The sequence below is a fragment of the Nerophis lumbriciformis genome, linkage group LG01 (genome assembly GCF_033978685.3).
Source record: "Nerophis lumbriciformis linkage group LG01, RoL_Nlum_v2.1, whole genome shotgun sequence".
Classification (NCBI taxonomy): domain Eukaryota; kingdom Metazoa; phylum Chordata; class Actinopteri; order Syngnathiformes; family Syngnathidae; genus Nerophis; species Nerophis lumbriciformis.
Genome location: NC_084548.2, coordinates 36417896 through 36436708, shown reverse-complemented (window position 1 = coordinate 36436708; position 18813 = coordinate 36417896). Strand labels below are relative to the sequence as shown.

General features: G+C 41.4%; 1 protein-coding gene across 2 annotated transcripts in view; it reads right to left on the bottom strand.

Annotated features, from left to right (window-relative positions):
• The window catches only part of plcg1 (phospholipase C, gamma 1), a 37134-nt gene extending 21269 nt beyond the window's left edge, over positions 1–15865 (bottom strand). For both annotated transcript variants that reach the window (XM_061980584.1, XM_061980592.1), the window contains exons 1-2: positions 15620–15865; positions 13596–13883 (exon numbers count right to left, since the gene is read on the bottom strand). In XM_061980584.1, coding sequence (XP_061836568.1) covers positions 13596–13812 — 217 coding nt within the window. In that variant the 5' untranslated portion in view covers positions 13813–13883; positions 15620–15865. The remainder of the gene's footprint in view (positions 1–13595; positions 13884–15619) is intronic.
• Between the last annotated feature and the right edge of the window lie 2948 nt (positions 15866–18813).

Below are 18813 nucleotides of genomic sequence, written 5' to 3'. Positions count from 1 at the left end.
TGTTGTGATGAAATATCCATTTCCGCTGGAGACTGAATCTTGCCCAAAGCTGATGAAAAAAATCACATTCCGGTCACATTGCATTTAGACTGAAGTCGCACTTGAAAAGATCGGATTCAGGACTACTTTCTGATGTGGCCTGAATCTGATCAGATTTGAAGCCCTTTGGAGCGTTTACACTGGCAAAAAATGTTTCAATCTGAGGGCAAACAATCCGATTTGGTGTGCAGTGCAAACAGGGCCATTATGACCTGCCTATTAATGAGCAAACACAGCATTTACATGTGTGGGCTGTGAGGTAGCTTAAACGGTGGACTCCTCAAACACACACACACGTTTTCAGCTTCTGCCCCTCTTCTTGCTCCTTCACCACACTTCCTGTGTTTTGTCGCCTACACACCACATTTGCTTGTGTAAAGGTGTGCAGGTTTTTTGGAGTTTTTTTAAAACCCAGCTAAGTCTTCACACAGTGAATTTCACCAAGCTGTTCTTCTTTTTACTTTTCTTCGAACCCCTTATAAAAGCCAACAGACTTCCGCTAAAAGGAAGATGCCTTTGACAGGTTGATCTGTTTTACACTGCTCTCTCAGCTCTTTGTGTCAAACTTATAGGGGCCTTTTTAAGCAGATGCCGGAAGTAAGGAGGTAGCCAGGAGGTATCACATTATTGAAGGAGATGAGAAAATGCATCCTGCAACACACTCTCACGCTTCCTTCAGCTCTCCATCCTACCTCCCTCAAACACATTCTCACACTTTTCTGATTAGACCTGAGCTAATAAATCAATTAATAAAATAGTAAATGAAAATTAACCCAATAACTTTGCTGGCATCAATAAATTGCCACATCCGATTGTCCGTGTGTGTCCGTTTGTTTTCTTCGTCTGTTGTTTTTAAACAGGCTGCAAGAGGTTTCACTCTGTGCATTGCTCTCAGCACCTGAGTGTGTTTACTCAATAGCATAATTAAATAAACAGAGTGAATCCTCTTGTCATCCCTACATAATCTTTGTCTCTGTGGGCGAAACGTTGCACACATGCACAAGAGTCTCTCTAGTCGCTAGTGAGAAGCACCGCAACGTAACAAAAATCATGAGGAAAAAAGATGACTACAAAGCCAAATGTCCATGAATGGAAATATTCTGGTTTTAAACCGAATAAGTAAGAAGAGCCCTTCAACACAGAAGAATGGGCCAGTATGTCGAATTTGTTAGAAAGTGATAGCAACAACAACAAAAAAATCTATTTAAAACAAACGTCTTTTCCAACTAGGGAAAAAAATGCAATTGAAGTAAAACTTTTGATAATAGCGGTTTTATTTTATTTTTTTGTTTGTTTACTTATTTAAGATAAATAAAAGTTGTTGACCTAGGGACGGCGTGGCGCAGTGGAAGAATGGCCGTGCGCGACCCGAGGGTCCCTGGTTCAATCCCCACCTAATACCAACCTCGTCATGTCCGTTGTGTCCTGAGCAAGACACTTCACCCTTGCTCCTGATGGGTGCTGGTTAGCGCCTTGCATGGCAGCTCCCTCCATCAGTGTGTGAATGTGTGTGTGAATGGGTAAATGTGGAAGTAGTGTCAAAGCGCTTTGAGTACCTTGAAGGTAGAAAAGCGCTATACAAGTACAACCCATTTATCATTATTTATTTACCTTTGCAAAGAAACCGATGCAAAGAGTGAATGCTTTTGAAGCCCGTAAACATGCATGTACATGACAGTTATAGATGCTGAAAAAATGATCGAATTAGGCCTAATAAACAAACTCCTGTCTGAGTAACTAAGCTATTAGATTGTGCACATTGAATCTACAGGCTGTGCTCTCTTAGCACAAAGTAATCGATCTATACCTAAAGGAATAATGACAATAGGAAGTAAACTTGCCACATTAACTCAGTCTTTCTCACATAGTGGGGCGGATCCCCTGGGAGGGTGCAGTGCAATGCCAGGGAGTGCGCGTGTGACCCCGGGGAACATGCTTTATCAGTACCATGCAGTATCATGCTTCAAACCCCGCTTGGAAAAGCTGTGCACCACAAAATGTGCTCATTGTTGCCATTAATCTGACTTCCGCATATTAATAACAAAATAAAAAAAAGTTTTTAATTAATTAATTGTTTAATTAATTTTTTTGTACATTAGAGTGTTTTATATATTAAGCTGCTGAGTTAATTTGCTGAAAAATTTTAATGTATTATTATTTATTGACTTTATTTACTTACATTTTTCATTCTCAATTGGTTCAAGTCGGTCAAACAATGTTAATAGTTTAAATAGATGTAATTGTTTTATTTTCAAGCAAATTGATGGACTTTAAATCTTTTCTGTTACAGACTAAAAACAATGTCAATAAAGTTATTACAATGTAGGATGACCTACATTTCTTTCTTATTTCTTTAAATGATAAATGATTAAATGGGTTGTACTTGTATAGCGCTTTTCTACCTTCAAGGTACTCAAAGCGCTTTGACACTACTTCCACATTTACCCATTCACACACTGATGAAGGGAGCTGCCATGCAAGGCGCTAACCAGCACCCATCAGGAGCAAGGGTGAAGTGTCTTGCTCAGGACACAACGGACATGACGAGGTTGGTACTAGGTGGGGATTGAACCAGGGACCCTCGGGTCGCGCACGGCCACTCTTCCACTGCGCCACGCCGTCCCTTTAACGTTAATAAGGATACAATGTTATGCAGAGTTGTACTTAGAACACTTTTATAGAGAAATTATACTACTTATAGTCGCGGCTGAGCTAAATGTTTTCTTCTCCCTAGGGGGGGCGTAACAGAAAATAATTGAGAAGCACAACATTAACTGAAAGTAAAGCACCCCAACAACTGTTTTTTCTTTATCATAAAATACTTTTACAAATTAAAACGGAATAAGATAAACATTTTAGACACTCAAAAGAAAATAATACGGATCTTAAGAAGCCAGAACAATATTTAATATGTCTTCTACCTCGAGTGAGACAGTACTTCTATATGAGACAGAAGCACATGTGACTCTTTTTTTGTGCATTTTAACTACTGAAAAACTGCTAGCAAGAGGCAGCAAACTATGTAAGCAGTGAGGTTTTAATCTGTCCCGCCTATAAAGCCCTCTGAAAAGACATCTAAAAACATCCATCAATGTTTTATAAACATTCTATTAGTATGTATGTAATTAATTAACAAGCATATTCATAATAACATATCACATTTACATATTTTGGTCATTTTAAGCATTGCCAGAACTTTTATTTTTGGGCAATTGATTTCACAGAGGTCATCACAAAGTTCACCATTTCTGTCAACAACTAACTACCACTAATCATGACAGACTTCATGAGAACTACTTAAGGATAAATGATCCACAACCTTATTTTTTTGAGCCTGAATATAACGATGGTGAACTACAGGCTTTACAAGCTGGGTCCTAGGCCAATCCAACTCTAGTGAAACACCAAGCATCATGTAGCGGTATTGCTAAGTGTTAAACAACAAATACAAACTACGGACATTATAAAACAACCAGTTACTGTACAATGTCCGCTCCAACTGGGATGCCAACTAATGGGATGTTTATATCTTTGAGCACTTGCGTTAAACCGTTTAGATGATGAATTCATCATAATCCTCACCCCGGATTTCAATTACATGCTGAACAGTTGCTGTACAAAATCATCAGAGAACAGCACCGCCATCCAGAGTCTCGCAATCCCCACCACCATTCTGACTTTTACGAGATCTCGCGAGTCTGCGCGTAATCATGTGATAAGGGAAGTTGTAATTAAGCGAACCACATAGAGTTTATTCTGTCCTTCCAGAGAAGCATAAGAAAATAAACTCGGTCCTGCTATTAATAATAGGAGCTGCAGCAGCAGCTCAGTAGGTCAAGAGCTAGAGTTACCTCTTTGATCAAGGCGCAGTGTTAATAAAAATACAGCCTCTGTGTTAGCTACTACAATAACAATGTCTCTAATACTTTGTTAATATACACGCCAAGGCATATCGTTGGTGGTTTTTGGATATATTTAGAGGGTTTTTTAGGCAGAATAGATGAATCCCATTCATACTTGCCAACCTTGAGACCTCCGAATTCGGGAGATGGGGGGGCTGGGTGTGTATATATTTTCAAGTATTTCTTATATATATATATATATATATATATATATATATATATATATATATATATATATATATATATATATATATATATATATATGGTATTTTTCGGATTATAAGTCGCAGTTTTTTTCATAGTTTGGCCGTGGGTGCAACATATACTCCGGAGCGACTTATGTGTGAAATAATTAACACATTACCGTAAAATATCAAATAATATTATTTATCTCATTCGCCCTAGTGTGTGAATGTGAGTGTGAATGTTGTCTGTCTATCTGTGTTGGCCCTGCGATGAGGTGGCGACTTTTCCAGGGTGTACACCGCCTTCTGCCCGATTGAAGCTGAGATAGGCTCCAGCGCCCCCCGCGACCCCGAAGGGAATAATAGATGGATGGATGGAAGAGACTAAGCAAATGGCAGCAATCGTCACACACACGTCAGTAATCGTCACTCACACGTCAACCAATAAGAATTTGGCGGGGGAGGGTCATGGCAGAAGTGCATTGTGGGCTATGGGATGCTATCTGCTATATGCTACTGCCGTAGCTATTAAAATGGATCACATCAAAATTGGCGGTAACTTATAAAAACTGAGAAGGGCTGAACTAAAATGTCACCGAAAAGGAAATCATATACTGCAGATTACAAGCTGGACGTAGTGGAATATGCAGCAGAGAACGGCAATCGAGCAGCAGAAAGAAAGGACATACCAGAGGCGACACCGGGGAGGAAGATTTCATCGAATTTAGCGATCGGGAGTGACAGATTGTTTGATAAACGTATAGCACAGACCTGGGAATTCGGCGGCCGACATCCGGCCCTTTGTGCGTCCCTGTCCAGCCCGCGTGAGGCCAATCATAAATTACAAAATAAATTTAAAAAACTATCTATGTCGAGTGTGCAATACAATGGTGCTGCTTTTGTTTTGAAAAGCGTTAGTTGTATTACTTCTGTGTGGACGTATGCGTGTGTGTGATTGTGAGTAAATGTGAACAGCGGCAATCACAAATTACAAAATCAATTTTAAAAAACATCTATGTTGTGCGTGCAATACAACTGTGCTGCTTTTATTTTGAAAATTGTTATTTATGGGCGTATGTCCGGGTGTAACCTGTGAGTGAAGATGCACAGGGACAAGTGATGCACGGTTATCCCCGAGATGTCAGCTCACGCTAAAAAAAGAAATGATGACGAATGGCGTGTTTTCAACAAGACATGGACTGCCAAGTATTTCTTTACAGAAATTAAAGGTAAAGCCGTGTGCTTAATTTGTGGTACACAGGTTGCTGTGTTTAAAGAATATATTTTGAATCGCCACTACACAACGAAGCACGAGGAAAAATACCGGACTCTGTCTGATGAAGCGCGCGCAAGGGAGGCTGATGCGTTGATGGTAAAACTGCAAACCCAACAAGGGCTTTTTGCCATATTTCACACCCCAAGAGATGCAGCCGTCAGGACAAGTTTCGTCATTTCTCACAAAATCGCCAGAAAAAGTAAGGCGTTTTCTGACGGAGAGTTTATTAAGGAGTGCTTATTGGACTCTGTTGCGCTGATATGCCCGGAAACTTGGAGCTTCAGCTGAAGAACAGAACGGCCGACTGTGACTGTTTTTCGCTGGCTTTGGATGAGAGCTGCGATGTACGTAACACCGCCCAACTACTCATCTTCTTATGTGGGATAACTGCAGACTTTCAAATTACGGAGTAGCTGGCAGCCATGCAGTCAATTAAAGAGACAACCACAGGTAATGACTTGTTCACATATGTAAATGCGTGTTTGGACATGTTGGGACTGAAATGGGACAAGCTGGCAGGTGTGACAACTGATGGTTGTCCAAATCTGGATGCAGGATAAACTTTAAATTAACCCTGTGCAGAAATTGACATTTTTGCATTGTATTATACATCAGGAAGTGTAGTGTAAGACAGTGTTAAAAATAAAACCATCAAAAGCAATCTGCTTTTGTATAAAGTTAAGTTAGGTTAAATGAAATTATTATTATTATTAATAATAATAATAATTATTATTATTTATCTTACGGTATATCAAAAATAATATTGAGCAAAATTTAATTGAAAATATTGTCGATGTGGCCGTCAAGCAGTGCTCGGGTTGCTCATGCGGCCCCCGGTAAAAATTAATTGCCCACCCCTAGTATAGCATGTTCTATATGTTATAGTTATTTGAATGACTCTTGCCATGATGTGTTGCGTTAACATACCAGGCACGTTCTCAGTTGGTTATTTGTGCGTCATATGGTGTACACTTATTCAGCCTGTTGTTCACTATTCTTTATTTATTTTAAATTGCCTTCCAAATGTCTATTCTTGGTGTTGGATTTGCGACTTATACTCCAGTGCGGCGTATACCGTATTTTCCGCACTATTAGCCGCACCTAAAAACCACAAATTTACTCAAAAGCTGACAGTGCGGCTTTTAACCCGGTGCGCTTTATATATGGATACATATTAAGATTCATTTTCATAAAGTTTCGGTCTCGCAACTTCGGTAAACAGCCGCCATCTTTTTTCCCGGTAGAACAGGAAGCGCTTCTTCTTCTACGCAAGCAACCGCCAAGGTAAGCACCCGCCCCCATAGAACAGGAAGCGCTTCTTCTTCTACTGTAAGCAACCACCCGCCCGCGTAGAAGAAGAAAAAGCGCGCGGATATCACCATACGTTTCATTTCCTTTGTGTGTTTACATCTGTAAAGACCACAAAATGGCTCCTACAAAGCGACAAGGATCCGGTTCATGAAATGACGCAATCTCTCCATCCGCACACGGATTACTACCGTATTTCACAGCAACTGATATTCCTGTGAACCGCACTGTGGAACGGGAGCACGTACGGTGAATATTCGCACCACAGGGAATGAGAAGTCATCCTTCACTGTGGTTCTAGCTTGCCATGCTAATGGAACTTCCACCCATGGTGATATTCAAAAGGAAGACCTTGCCAAAAGAGACCTTTCCAGCCGGCGTCATCATAAAAGCTAACTCGAAGGGATGGATGAAGAAAAGATGAGCGAGTGGTTAAGGTAAGTTTAAGTTTACGCGAAGAGGCCGGGTGGCTTTTTTCACGCAGCTCTGTCCATGTTGATATACGTATGTTTGTGATTGCACATTTGCGTACATTTTGGGAGTGAACAGAGTTGTTAGAACGCTGGTTTTTAATATATTATTAAAGTTTGACTGACCTATCTGACTGTTTTTTTGACATTCCTTTATGGGTTGTACTTGTATAGCGCTTTTCTACCTTCAATGTACTCAAAGCGCTTTGACACTACTTCCACATTTACCCATTCACACACACATTCACACACTGATGGAGGGAGCTGCCATGCAAGGCGCTAACCAGCACTCATCAGGAGCAAGGGTGAAGTGTCTTGCTCAGGACACAACGGACATGACGAGGTTGGTACTTTAGCGCAGTTAGATCGGGCTTACAACACCGGGCGGCTTATAGGTGGACAAAGTTTTGAAATATGCCGTTCATTGAAGGCGCGGCTTTTAACCCAGGGCGCCTTATGGTGCGGAAAATACGGTATATGTTTTTTTCTTCTTTATTGTGCATTTTCGGCCGATGCGACTTATACTCCGGGGCGACTTATAGTCCGAAAAATACGGTATATATATATATATACATATATATATATATATATATATATATATATACACACACACACACACACACACACACACACACACACACACACACACACACACACACACACACACACACACACACACACACACACACACACACACACACACACACACACACACACACACACACACACACACACACAAATAATCCGTTCATGAGTATATCCGTTCGGCCACCGTGTTCAATGGAGATGTCTGATCTACAAAATTTGCAGGCAGCATACCCCTTCACCTTCGAGCTGTCCTGGATGAACTGAAATTATTTTTTCCAATCATTTTAGAACTTGCAAGCGTACTTCTTCTTCTTACTCGTCATCGCCATGTCTCTTCTTCGTTCTTCTGCTTCGTCTCTGTTATGTTTTTGGACATTACTACTTGCCGTAGTTTTGAAGCAATGCATGATGGGAATCCGGATGTTGTGTGTCAGTGTATTAACGTGCCGGCTGGAATAAACACACGCTGAGAAATAGCTCTGTGCCTGCCTACTTTATGGGTTGTAGATAAACCTATGGATAACGGAGACATATATAATAGTCTCCTTTTCAGGTGAGAGAGGACGCTAAAGGCAGTGCCTTTAAGGCACGCCCCCAATATTGTTGTCCGGGTGGAAATCGGGAGAAATTCGGGAGAATGGTTGCCCCGGGAGATTTTCGGGAGGGGCACTGAAATTCGGGAGTCTCCCGGGAAAATCGGGAGGGTTGGCAAGTATGATCCCATTAGCTACATTGTTAGCTGTCTCGTACTAGCGTTTTTACCTATTTAGGATGCACACTAAACAGAACAACGTGTGTTCTTGTCTCACATTTCAATTGTGAATGATTGGTAAAATTCCCCCAAAAAGTGCAGTTTCCCTTCAAAAGTAGAACCAACAAGTGAAGGAGATAATACATTTTCACCCAATGTAGTAAACAGGCTCTAAGAGCATGTATTATTGCCAGGTACTTCCTTTTGTCCTGAGCCCATGAGCATTTTTCAAGCAGTAGAATCAAAGCAGCGCAACATTACACAAAGTAAGTCATTTTATAAAGTTGTGCATAACTTTAAAGATTATTTAACAATTGTGCCAAGAAAACTACGTACATAACATCTCCTGTTTCAGTGCAGCGTCTACATGCACTTCAGCTAATCCAGGCTGTTGCTTGGAGGGCAAGGGTTAGCAGATAACAACAAATTACTGTCATTCACAAGGGCATTTCCACACATTTCACAAGGGCATTTCTACACATTGTTAAACACATTGTTAAAGGAATCTTAGGTGTTTCCATACACAACATCGGTACTAACTGTTCCCTTGATTTTCAGTCCCACCACTTGGCTAAATTGTGCATGGCTGAAATGACATCACACACCTAAGGCGCAAATATAAAAAAAATATGCATCCTTAGAAAAAAAAAAGCTGGTCAGACTGATGACAGTGTCAAACAAGTTGAGCGTGTGATTCCTCTGAAAGCAAGCCAGAGTCACTAACCGAAGTTACATTTATCATGCAAGGGATTCCTAAATAAATATGACTGCCAACTTTCATCACTTGGACAAAAAACTAATTAACCGAATGATGAATAATACAAATAAATAAAAATGCAGATAAAATTTCCTGCATCCGCTTTTAGAGTTATAAAGTAATGTATCTGAGACGTTGCACCTAATTCACTACAAAAATGTGTGACTAAGTGTGTCCATCTGTCAGCTATTTTGAGAATTGTCTGTCACAGTTGTGCTAACCAACAGGTCTAGTTAGGCGTGTGTTGCGTGAGTACCGGTAGTACAGAATCATACCAGAAAGATAAGCACGCCTAAACAGTGTCAACATGCACTCCCCAACCAAAAAAAGGATGAAGAATATTGTCAACAAAAGTTGTCAACTGATTTAAAGAAAATACATTGTTTGGAAATCCAAGCAAGAGGTTGACTTGTGTCCTGTCACTGTTTGTTGCTTCAATGTGAAAGTTATTTAGGCTAACAATGAGATCACAAAAAGGAAAACAATTAAGAGTGAAGAAAACGTATAAACCAAATCCAAATCCAGAGCCAGACAGTAATGATTCCCTGCACTCCCATCCATACACTATTTCTGTACACAAATTAGGTATCTGGGAATATATCACCTCTCCAGGAGTATCAAATTGCAGCCATGTATACGACCTTTGCTTGGAGAGAATATGATACTATTGTGAAAAAAAACAAAAAGGTATGCCTCTCTCTCTTCTCTTTTTTTTATGTGCGTGAGAGTGTGTTGCATCCGGAGCAGAGCACAGCTGTGCACAAGGCATCCTGCTCCATGAGTAGGTAGACTCACCAATAAATGGATCCGTAAAGGAATGCATACCCTCAACAAGAAGTACTATTACGTTGCAATGAGCGCAAACCATTTCCTCTTCCTGATAGTGTAGATTCCTGTATCCCCTCTCACTGACGCCATGAAAATGCAAATATGTTCCAGGAAGGGTTCTGTCAACACAAGCCCCTTTCAAACACCCTATTAAAGTTGGGAATTTTCTGCCTTTTGTCCAGGTCGAGGCTCTACATTCATCACAGACGGGTAGAAATGGGTACCGAAACTCGGTTCCATAATTTCACTGGTGCTTTCAATTAAACTGCTTAATTAGATTTAATAAAGCTTCAATGTATATTCTGTTACTTGGCCACTGCAATAGAGCGCACATGAGAGAGGTGGTTTGTGAATGCCGTGATCATTGTGGCAGCAAACAGCGGAGAATATGGTTTATTATGTTATGTTAAAAATGTTGATGATGTGTGCATATATTAGATATAGAGCTGGGCAATATGGACGAAAAAGTATATCTCGATATATTTTTACTTAAACTTGAAATTCTATATATATCTCGATATATTTTCCGGTGAAAGTATTTATATAGATATTAATTTTTGAGCGAAATTCACTGAAATTTAAGTGAATGACAACTGTACTGTAAACAGTCAGTGGTACTTTTATTAACCTAGTTAGTCAAGATGGGTATTAACAGCAAATAAAAGAAACTGTTTAAGTAGCACAGAATTACATAACATAAATAAAATAGAAAAATATTTTTTCTATGTAAAATAAATAACATAGCTGTGCAAATAATACAAAATGCATCAAAATCAGATAAAAAATTAATTTGCAGGTAGGCACTTTTTAATTCCCAGTCGACGATGTAATGGACTGTCACGCATGTACGGTTCTGTGGTCCTACTTGACCCCATGTCTGTGGTCACCGCCAAGTAAGTGGCTTGACTTAATTGTGCGACTATGATCTTGTTGTTTGTTTCAAAATGATTAAACTATTCAATGTTGAAATATAAAGAGTAGAACTAATGAAGAAAATGTCAGCTACTGTCTTGTTGTAAAACACCAATGAAAATTAAATGTAGCATTTAGATAAAAGTAATCACATGTCTGCCACAATCATGTGTGTTCTTAAATGTGTATTCCACCTCTTCCAGTTTCGATTTGGGCTTACATGGTAAACAACTCAAATTAATGTTTTATCCAGACGCATACATTTGTCCAAAAGTGGCCAAATAGACACATTGTGGGTTTCCTGGACGTCGTCTACATCGCTAAAAGAATAATCTAAGGAAGAGAATCACTCGGCCATCTTCCACTAGTTTTTTTAATATATAAATCGCCTGCTTGAAAATTCCCTCTTTTCTTCTACAACTCTCTCGTCGTCATTTGGGATGTCTATTGTGATTTCCCTTCCTGGTCCGATGACCCGCCCTATGTTGCCTTTGATTGGCCTAATCTCAACCAATCGTGACTCATCATAGTAAACAACCAACCAATCATGGATGTTCTTATACGTGCAAGCACGTCTTGGAAGGAGGAAGGGGAGGGTTTTAGTAGCCTGTGGAGGGGAGCGGAGGAGAACAAGGAACACAACAAATAAGCGGCGTTTGGTCATTTTAACGTAAAATAAATCATATCGATATTACGATATTTTCTTAATTCATATCTTGTTTAAAAATATATCGATATGTCTTACAAACTCGATATATCGCCGAGCCCTACATTGCATGCGCGACAGTATGTGACGTATGTAACAAGGTGCGCTTGTTTTATCTTTCTGGGAGAAGGAGAGACAAGATAGAGTGATAAAAGCCTGCAGTGTAATGCCCGCAGCTAAAAGCAACTGTGTGAGAACGTACACTCACGAAATAGTCATTTTCTACATGGCACAGAGACAAACCCGCGATACATCGAGTATATTTGATGCATCGCCCAGCCCTAATTAGAAACACATATCAAAGGTTATGGCGAGCAGAAAATCGGTTTATTTAAACTATTTTACCCAAAACACACAGTGATGCATTGTATTTTATCCGATTGTTCGATTAATCCAAACCAATCAATATATAACTAGTTTACTGAAATAATCAATAGCTGCGGCCTTAAACCAGACTGACTCAAATAGAGCCTCTGTTCGGTGCGAAATGAATGCAGACTCAGTCACCTGCTATAAGTGTTTGAAGGTAATATTGTGCAAGCAACGTCTTGTAAGTGATGTAGCATCCTGACAGAGGCACAGAGTGATTGACACACTAACAGCAGTGCTCAGGTCTAACACCGCACAAGTTTCACCACCGCACTCTACACAAAACAAAAATTATGTTTTCAATTTTCTTACTACCCGTTCAGGCATAGTAAAATAGTACCAATTTGGCACATGTAAACGTTGTTCATTGCTCATCCCTACTGACAAAAGCATGGGGAACGACCCTTGAATTTGCCAGCTTCATAAGTAGTAACAGGGTAACAGAGTATTGTAACAGACAGGATGGCGTCTGTGTGAAAAGGAATAACAGAAAGCCGAAACATGGGTCACACTTGAGAGTGAGACTCGCTTTTCCCACACTCTAGTATGGAAAGCATCCCAGTCTAATAACTATTGTATACGACACACCAGAGACTGACACAAAGGGTGCCACACTTCCGATGATTTGATTTTCACTGTATGAACGCATTCACAGGCACGACACTGGCACGACACTGGCAAATAATGATATACCAATTTTGCGGATTCTCTCTGTGGAAGACATTAATGGTACTGCCCTTACATGTCAGGAATGATTCACCTATTTGTAAACAACAGTACCACACACAGTCACGTAAAAGTTATCAGAATGCTATAAACTTAAGCAGTTTATGTCCAGGTGTTAAATCAGAACCAGCTGTATTGGCGCGGTACGGTAGGTTTAACACACACAATTAATTTAACTTGGTAGATTGTACTCTCTTTGTTCAATGTAAAACAATTAAGAAAAAGGTAGTACGTTTCTACAACAACAAAGTTGACACACACCAAACCAAATCTAGAAATTAGTATTTTGAAAAAAATGACAAGGCTTAAACATTTGTGTAATCAATGAGGGAACGGCAACCATCTAGGATCTTGGACATTCTGTAGATATAGTACAGCACATTCTCACTAAATTTTAAACAGTCATTCAAAAAAATCTACTCAACAGGCTGATATATCAAAAACTGTACACAATAAACCAATCCATGACGAGAAGTACATATAATTTATCAGTGATTGCTAGAGGACTTACATCTTTTTACTTATTTATTAATGTATTTAAATAAATTAAATGTTATTCTCTACTGCAGTTTTCGATGCAGAAACATATGTATTGTAAAAATACCAATTCAAGGCTACAGTAGCACCACTTTTTATCTATCTTTCACAACTACTTGTCAAACTAAATACAATAATTAAAGGCTTTACTTACGGATTTGGCAGATTTTGATGATAAGAAAGCCCCGTTAGCTTATCAAAATAATTATTGGAGAGTTAAGTGTAAATGTGAGGTACTTACTCTCGCCCTCTATTTTGTCCGTGCCCCGGGTCCAAATGATGGTCCTTGTCTCCAGTTTGACCTGGAAAGTCCTCCTCTCTGGCCTTTGGGATTTTTTCGAATAAAACAGCGTAAGCACTGTTCCCAGCTCCAGGTCTCGGTATAAGTTGTTCATCTCCGCGTCGTTGTCCATCCACGGGACGGGACCGTTGGAAAAGAAACCCGAGGTCCCAGCCATGTTCACTTCCCCTGTTTGTTATCCGTTTCCTCTCAGAACAATATGCTCAGTCCAGGCCTAGACAGGGATACCTACAACAGGAGAAGAGAAGGAGGAGGACGAGGAGGGGGAGGTCCATGAAACAACTATTCCACTGGGTCTCCAAATGTGTCAGACATGTACATTTTTTGCAAACCAAGTTGACAAAGTCAGAAGGCATGTCTGATAGCTGTCACTCCTATTCACATTTTGACAAGGAAATATTTCCTGTCAGGTTTTTCTGAGAGTTAATGCAAATGTAACTGGTGTTTCAGACAAACCCAACATACACCATAAATACTCATGAAGATTGGTACACGGCAATGGTAAAGATAATAAGTGTTAAGGTAACACTCGCTATTGGGTGGTGCCATTACTAGCTGAACTTTAAGCCAAAGTAAGTACATTTTGCACACTATTTAGTTTTTTTAATAAATACCGCACCGTTTAGATAAAACATTTTAAAAACAACCCTCAAACTATGCAGCTTATTTCTAGCCATATAATATTGTTTGCGCTTGAAGGTATTGTATTTAATAAAAAATTAAGATAAGTGCAGCGTCCAATAAAATGCAAAGCAGACAAAGAAATGATCCAAAAAGAACAAAAGTCAAATCCTAACTTTTTCTTCAAGATCAAATCAGGCCCTATCATCAACAAATACAACACAACGATGGCCAAGGTGATTAGTCAAATCCAGTCCTGCAAGATTCAAGTAGCATTTGTTAATGAGCAGCTGGAGATACTTGCAGTGCCTCCGTGCAGCAAACACAAAAATTATCCAAAAACCAAATGAACATTTCTGCAATTATAAACGTTGCAAGATTGAAAACAAATGCAAATGCCAAAAACACACACACACACCCCCAAAACAACGCAAATGCTTGAAATTCACAGAACAAAACCTGAAGTTTCCCAGACTTAAGGGATGTCCATCTTTAAAGGCAAGAAAGTTGGCTGACTTTTGAATAAATGCAGGATGTAAAGGCACGTATTACTTTAAGTCTTTGTTAAACACTTGGTCTCATTCCAAGGCCAACATTGGCCATGTAAATAAGTTGCTCTACAATAGTGTAAAATATTAAGAGCAACTGTTGTTTCGCATGTTTTGGATCCTGCAGTGTTTGTGACCGCAGTATTTTTAACATGCCACAAGTTGCATAGTGTTGCTGTGTTTTTTTTCTGGTTAAGGGAATATATTTATAATTTGATATTTAAAAGTGTAAGCAAAGCTCAAATGAGAAAATTATCACATTTAAAAAAGATGATACAGCAGGCACTAGAAAAGTCTTACTTTTTTAGGTGTATTGTTAATTCTCCTGTATTGGCGGTGCGCGCTCTGAGCTGCCATCAAATAGGTATGCAATTACCGATTTAAAAAAAACAACAACAAAAAAACATCTGGCACGGAGGGTAATATCTCTTTTAGCCAATTACACACATACAGCAACTACACGCGAAAGACTATCCGCCATACTATGATATTAGCACAATAAGTTTAGGTAAGAGAGGCAGGGGGGGGAGACACTTGGCGGCCAGAGGCAGCACAGCCACGGTGATAACAAGAAACGTCTGGCGTCAAAATCAGGCCGGCGAGAGCTAGCATGTCGCTAGTCCCCAGACATGATGCGCCTGTTTTCAGACCCTCAAAGGGTCTCAGGTAGAATTTACTATCGCCTTTTCCTGTCCTTTACTAGCCTGCTGGAATACTGCGGGGGAAAAACAAGTGAAGAAAGAAGGCGTCGCAGTGGCTGCCGAGCTGGGCTGTGCTGTGCTGTGCTGGACTTACCGCCGCAATCTCGGCCTGACCGCACATCTCTCACCGCTGCACAACTCTCTCCAGTGGCGTTCCTGTTTGCTGCCGTTCGTCCACTATTCCGGAATTAGACCACCACCAGGCCCCTGGGGAGGCTCGCCTGTTCCCGTCAACAAAACGCTCCAGTTTCCCCTTCTCCCCTGTTCGTGTCCATAGAGGCAGCAAAGCAGAGCAGTGGTGAAGGTACGTAAGTCTGTCTGTGGAGGCTCCTCCCCCTCCCAGCGACCACCAGTAGCTCAAAATACACTGTTCCGGTGGAACGTTTCACAATAAAAGCTCAACACAGTGGAACACGCACAGCCCAATGGCAAGGGAAATAAATCTTATAACAATATGTAAGGCAAGGTGCGGGGAGACAAGTTTATTTTTAGAGCAGAATTAGTACACAAGGCAAAGTGTTTTACAGAAAAATACAAAAAGGCAAAAATAAAGCACCTATGATTCAAATTTAAATCACAAAATAAAATAATTATAAAGTTAAAGTACCAATAATCGTCACACACACACTAGGTGTGGTGAAATTCCATCCATCCGTCTTCTTCCGCTTATCCGAGCTCGGGTCGCGGGGGCAGCAGCCTAAGCAGGGAAGCCCAGACTTCCCTCTCCCCAGCCACTTCGTCCAGCTCCTCCCGGGGGATCCCGAGGCGTTCCCAGGCCAGCCGGGAGAGATAGTCTTCCCAACGTGTCCTGGGTCTTCCCCGTGGCCTCCTACCGGTCGGACGTGCCCTAAACACCTCCCTAGGGAGGCATTCGGGTGGCATCCTGACCAGATGCCCAAACCACCTCATCTGGCTCCTCTCCATGTGGAGGAGCAGCGGTTTTACTTTGAGCTCCTCCCGGATGACAGAGCTTCTCACCTTATCTCCAAGGGAGAGCCCCGCCACCCGGCGGAGGAAACTCGTTTCGGCCGCTTGTACCCGTGATCTTGTCCTTTCGGTCATGACCCAAAGCTCATGACCATAGGTGAGGATGGGAACGTAGATCGACCGGTAAATCGAGAGCTTTGCCTTCCGGCTCAGCTCCTTCTTCACCACAACGGATTGATACAGCGTCCGCATTACTGAAGACGCCGCACCGATCCGCCTGTCGATCTCACGATCCACTCTTCCCTCACTCGTGAACAAGACTCCGAGGTACTTGAACTCCTTCACTTAGGGCAAGATCTCCTCCCCAACCCGGAGATGGCACTCCACCCTTTTCCGGGCGAGAACCATGGACTCGGACTTGGAGGAGCTGATTCCCATCCCAGTCGCTTCACACTCGGCTGCGAACCGATCCAGTGAGAGCTGAAGATTTTGGCCAGATGAAACCATCAGGACCACATCATCTGCAAATAGCAGAGACCTAATACTGCAGCCACCAAACCAGATACCCTCAACGCCTTGACTGCGCCTAGAAATTCTGTCCATAAAGGTTATGAACAGAATCGGTGACAAAGGGCAGCCTTGGCGGAGTCCAACCCTCACTGGAAACGGGTCCGACTTACTGCCGGCAATGCGGACCAAGCTCTGACACTGATTATACAGGGAGCGGACCGCCACAATAAGACAGTCCGTTACCCCATACTCTCTGAGCACTCCCCACAGGGCTTCCCGGGGTACACGGTCGAATGCCGTCTCCAAGTCCACAAAGCACATGTAGACTGGTTGGGCGGGTGTGGTGAAATTAACCTCTGCATTTGACCCATCCCCTTTTTCACCCCCTGGGAGGTGAGGGGAGCAGTGAGCAGCAGCGGTGCCTGCGCTCGGGAATCATTTTGGTGATTTAACCCCCAATTCCAACCCGTGATGCTGAGTGCCAAGCAGGGAGGTAATGGGTCCCATTGTTATAGTCTTTGGTATGACTCGGCCGGGGTTTGAACGCACGACCTACCCATCTCAGGGCGGACACTCTAACCACAAGGCCACTGAGCAGGTCATAAAACATCCATCCATCCATTTTCTACCGCTTGTCCCAACGGCGGACAAGTCGCCACCTCATCGCAGGGCCAACACAGATAGACAGACAACATTCACACTCACATTCACTCACTAGGGCCAATTTAGTGTTGCCAATCAACCTATCCCCAGGTGCATGACTGTAGGTGGGACGAAGGCGGAGTACCCGGAGGGAACCCACACAGTCACGGGGAGAACATGCAAATTCCACACAGAAAGATCCCAAGCCTAGGATTGAACCCAAGACCTTCGTAATCATAAATTAAATCAAAAATCAAATACTCTCTGTTGTCATATAGCCTGGATTTGAACATTGCCAACGTTAAGGTCTGTTTTACATAATCTGGAAGACTATTCCAGGTTTTAGAAGCATAAAACTGAAACGTAGCCTCATCATGTTTGGTCCTGATGCTGGGCACCAACAGGAGACCACTACTTGAGGTTCTCAGAGCAGGAGATGATTCTATTGCTTCTAACATGTCAGAGATGTACTTTGGCACAAGACCATGAAAGAGCTGTTTTAAAGTCTAGTCTCTGAGCAACTGGAAGCCAGTGTAGTGACCTGATATACTAATACCGTACTAATATTGTGATATTTCCTGGTTCTAGGTAGGACTCGAACAGCAGCATTCTGGATGTACTGCAGCTACTTTACAGCTTGTTTAGAGAGCCCATTGAGAAGGCCAGTAAAGTAGTGTAACCTGCTGGAAACAAAGACATGAATTAGTCTTTCTAAGTTTGATTTAAACATTATTCCTCCGATTTTGGCAATGGGCGGTAAAAAGCTGCTGATGTCATTGACTGTTAAAGTTCAAGTCTGAGTCCATTATTACCCCTAGATTTCCAACCTGATCATTAGGTTTCAGGGAGAGGGTCTCAAGGTAACTAATAATAGTTTATCTTTGCTTCTGTGGGCCAAAGACAATGATTTCTGTTTTGTCACCACACACTCATGTGTTAAATGCAGCGACAAAGTCAATCAATGGGCTGACGTTCATCTGCCGTAAGTGACACATTTCTAATTCAATGGGTTTTCTCTATTTTCTTGACTATTTACATTGTTTATCTTCGCGACCCCGAAAGGGACAAGCGGTAGAAAATGGATGGATGGATACATTGTATATTGTCACTAAAGGCATCAACACGATGAATGAACAAATGTGGAGTTACGTACTTAACAAAAAAAGGTGAAATATCTGAAAACATGCTCTAAAGACATGCACCTGGGGA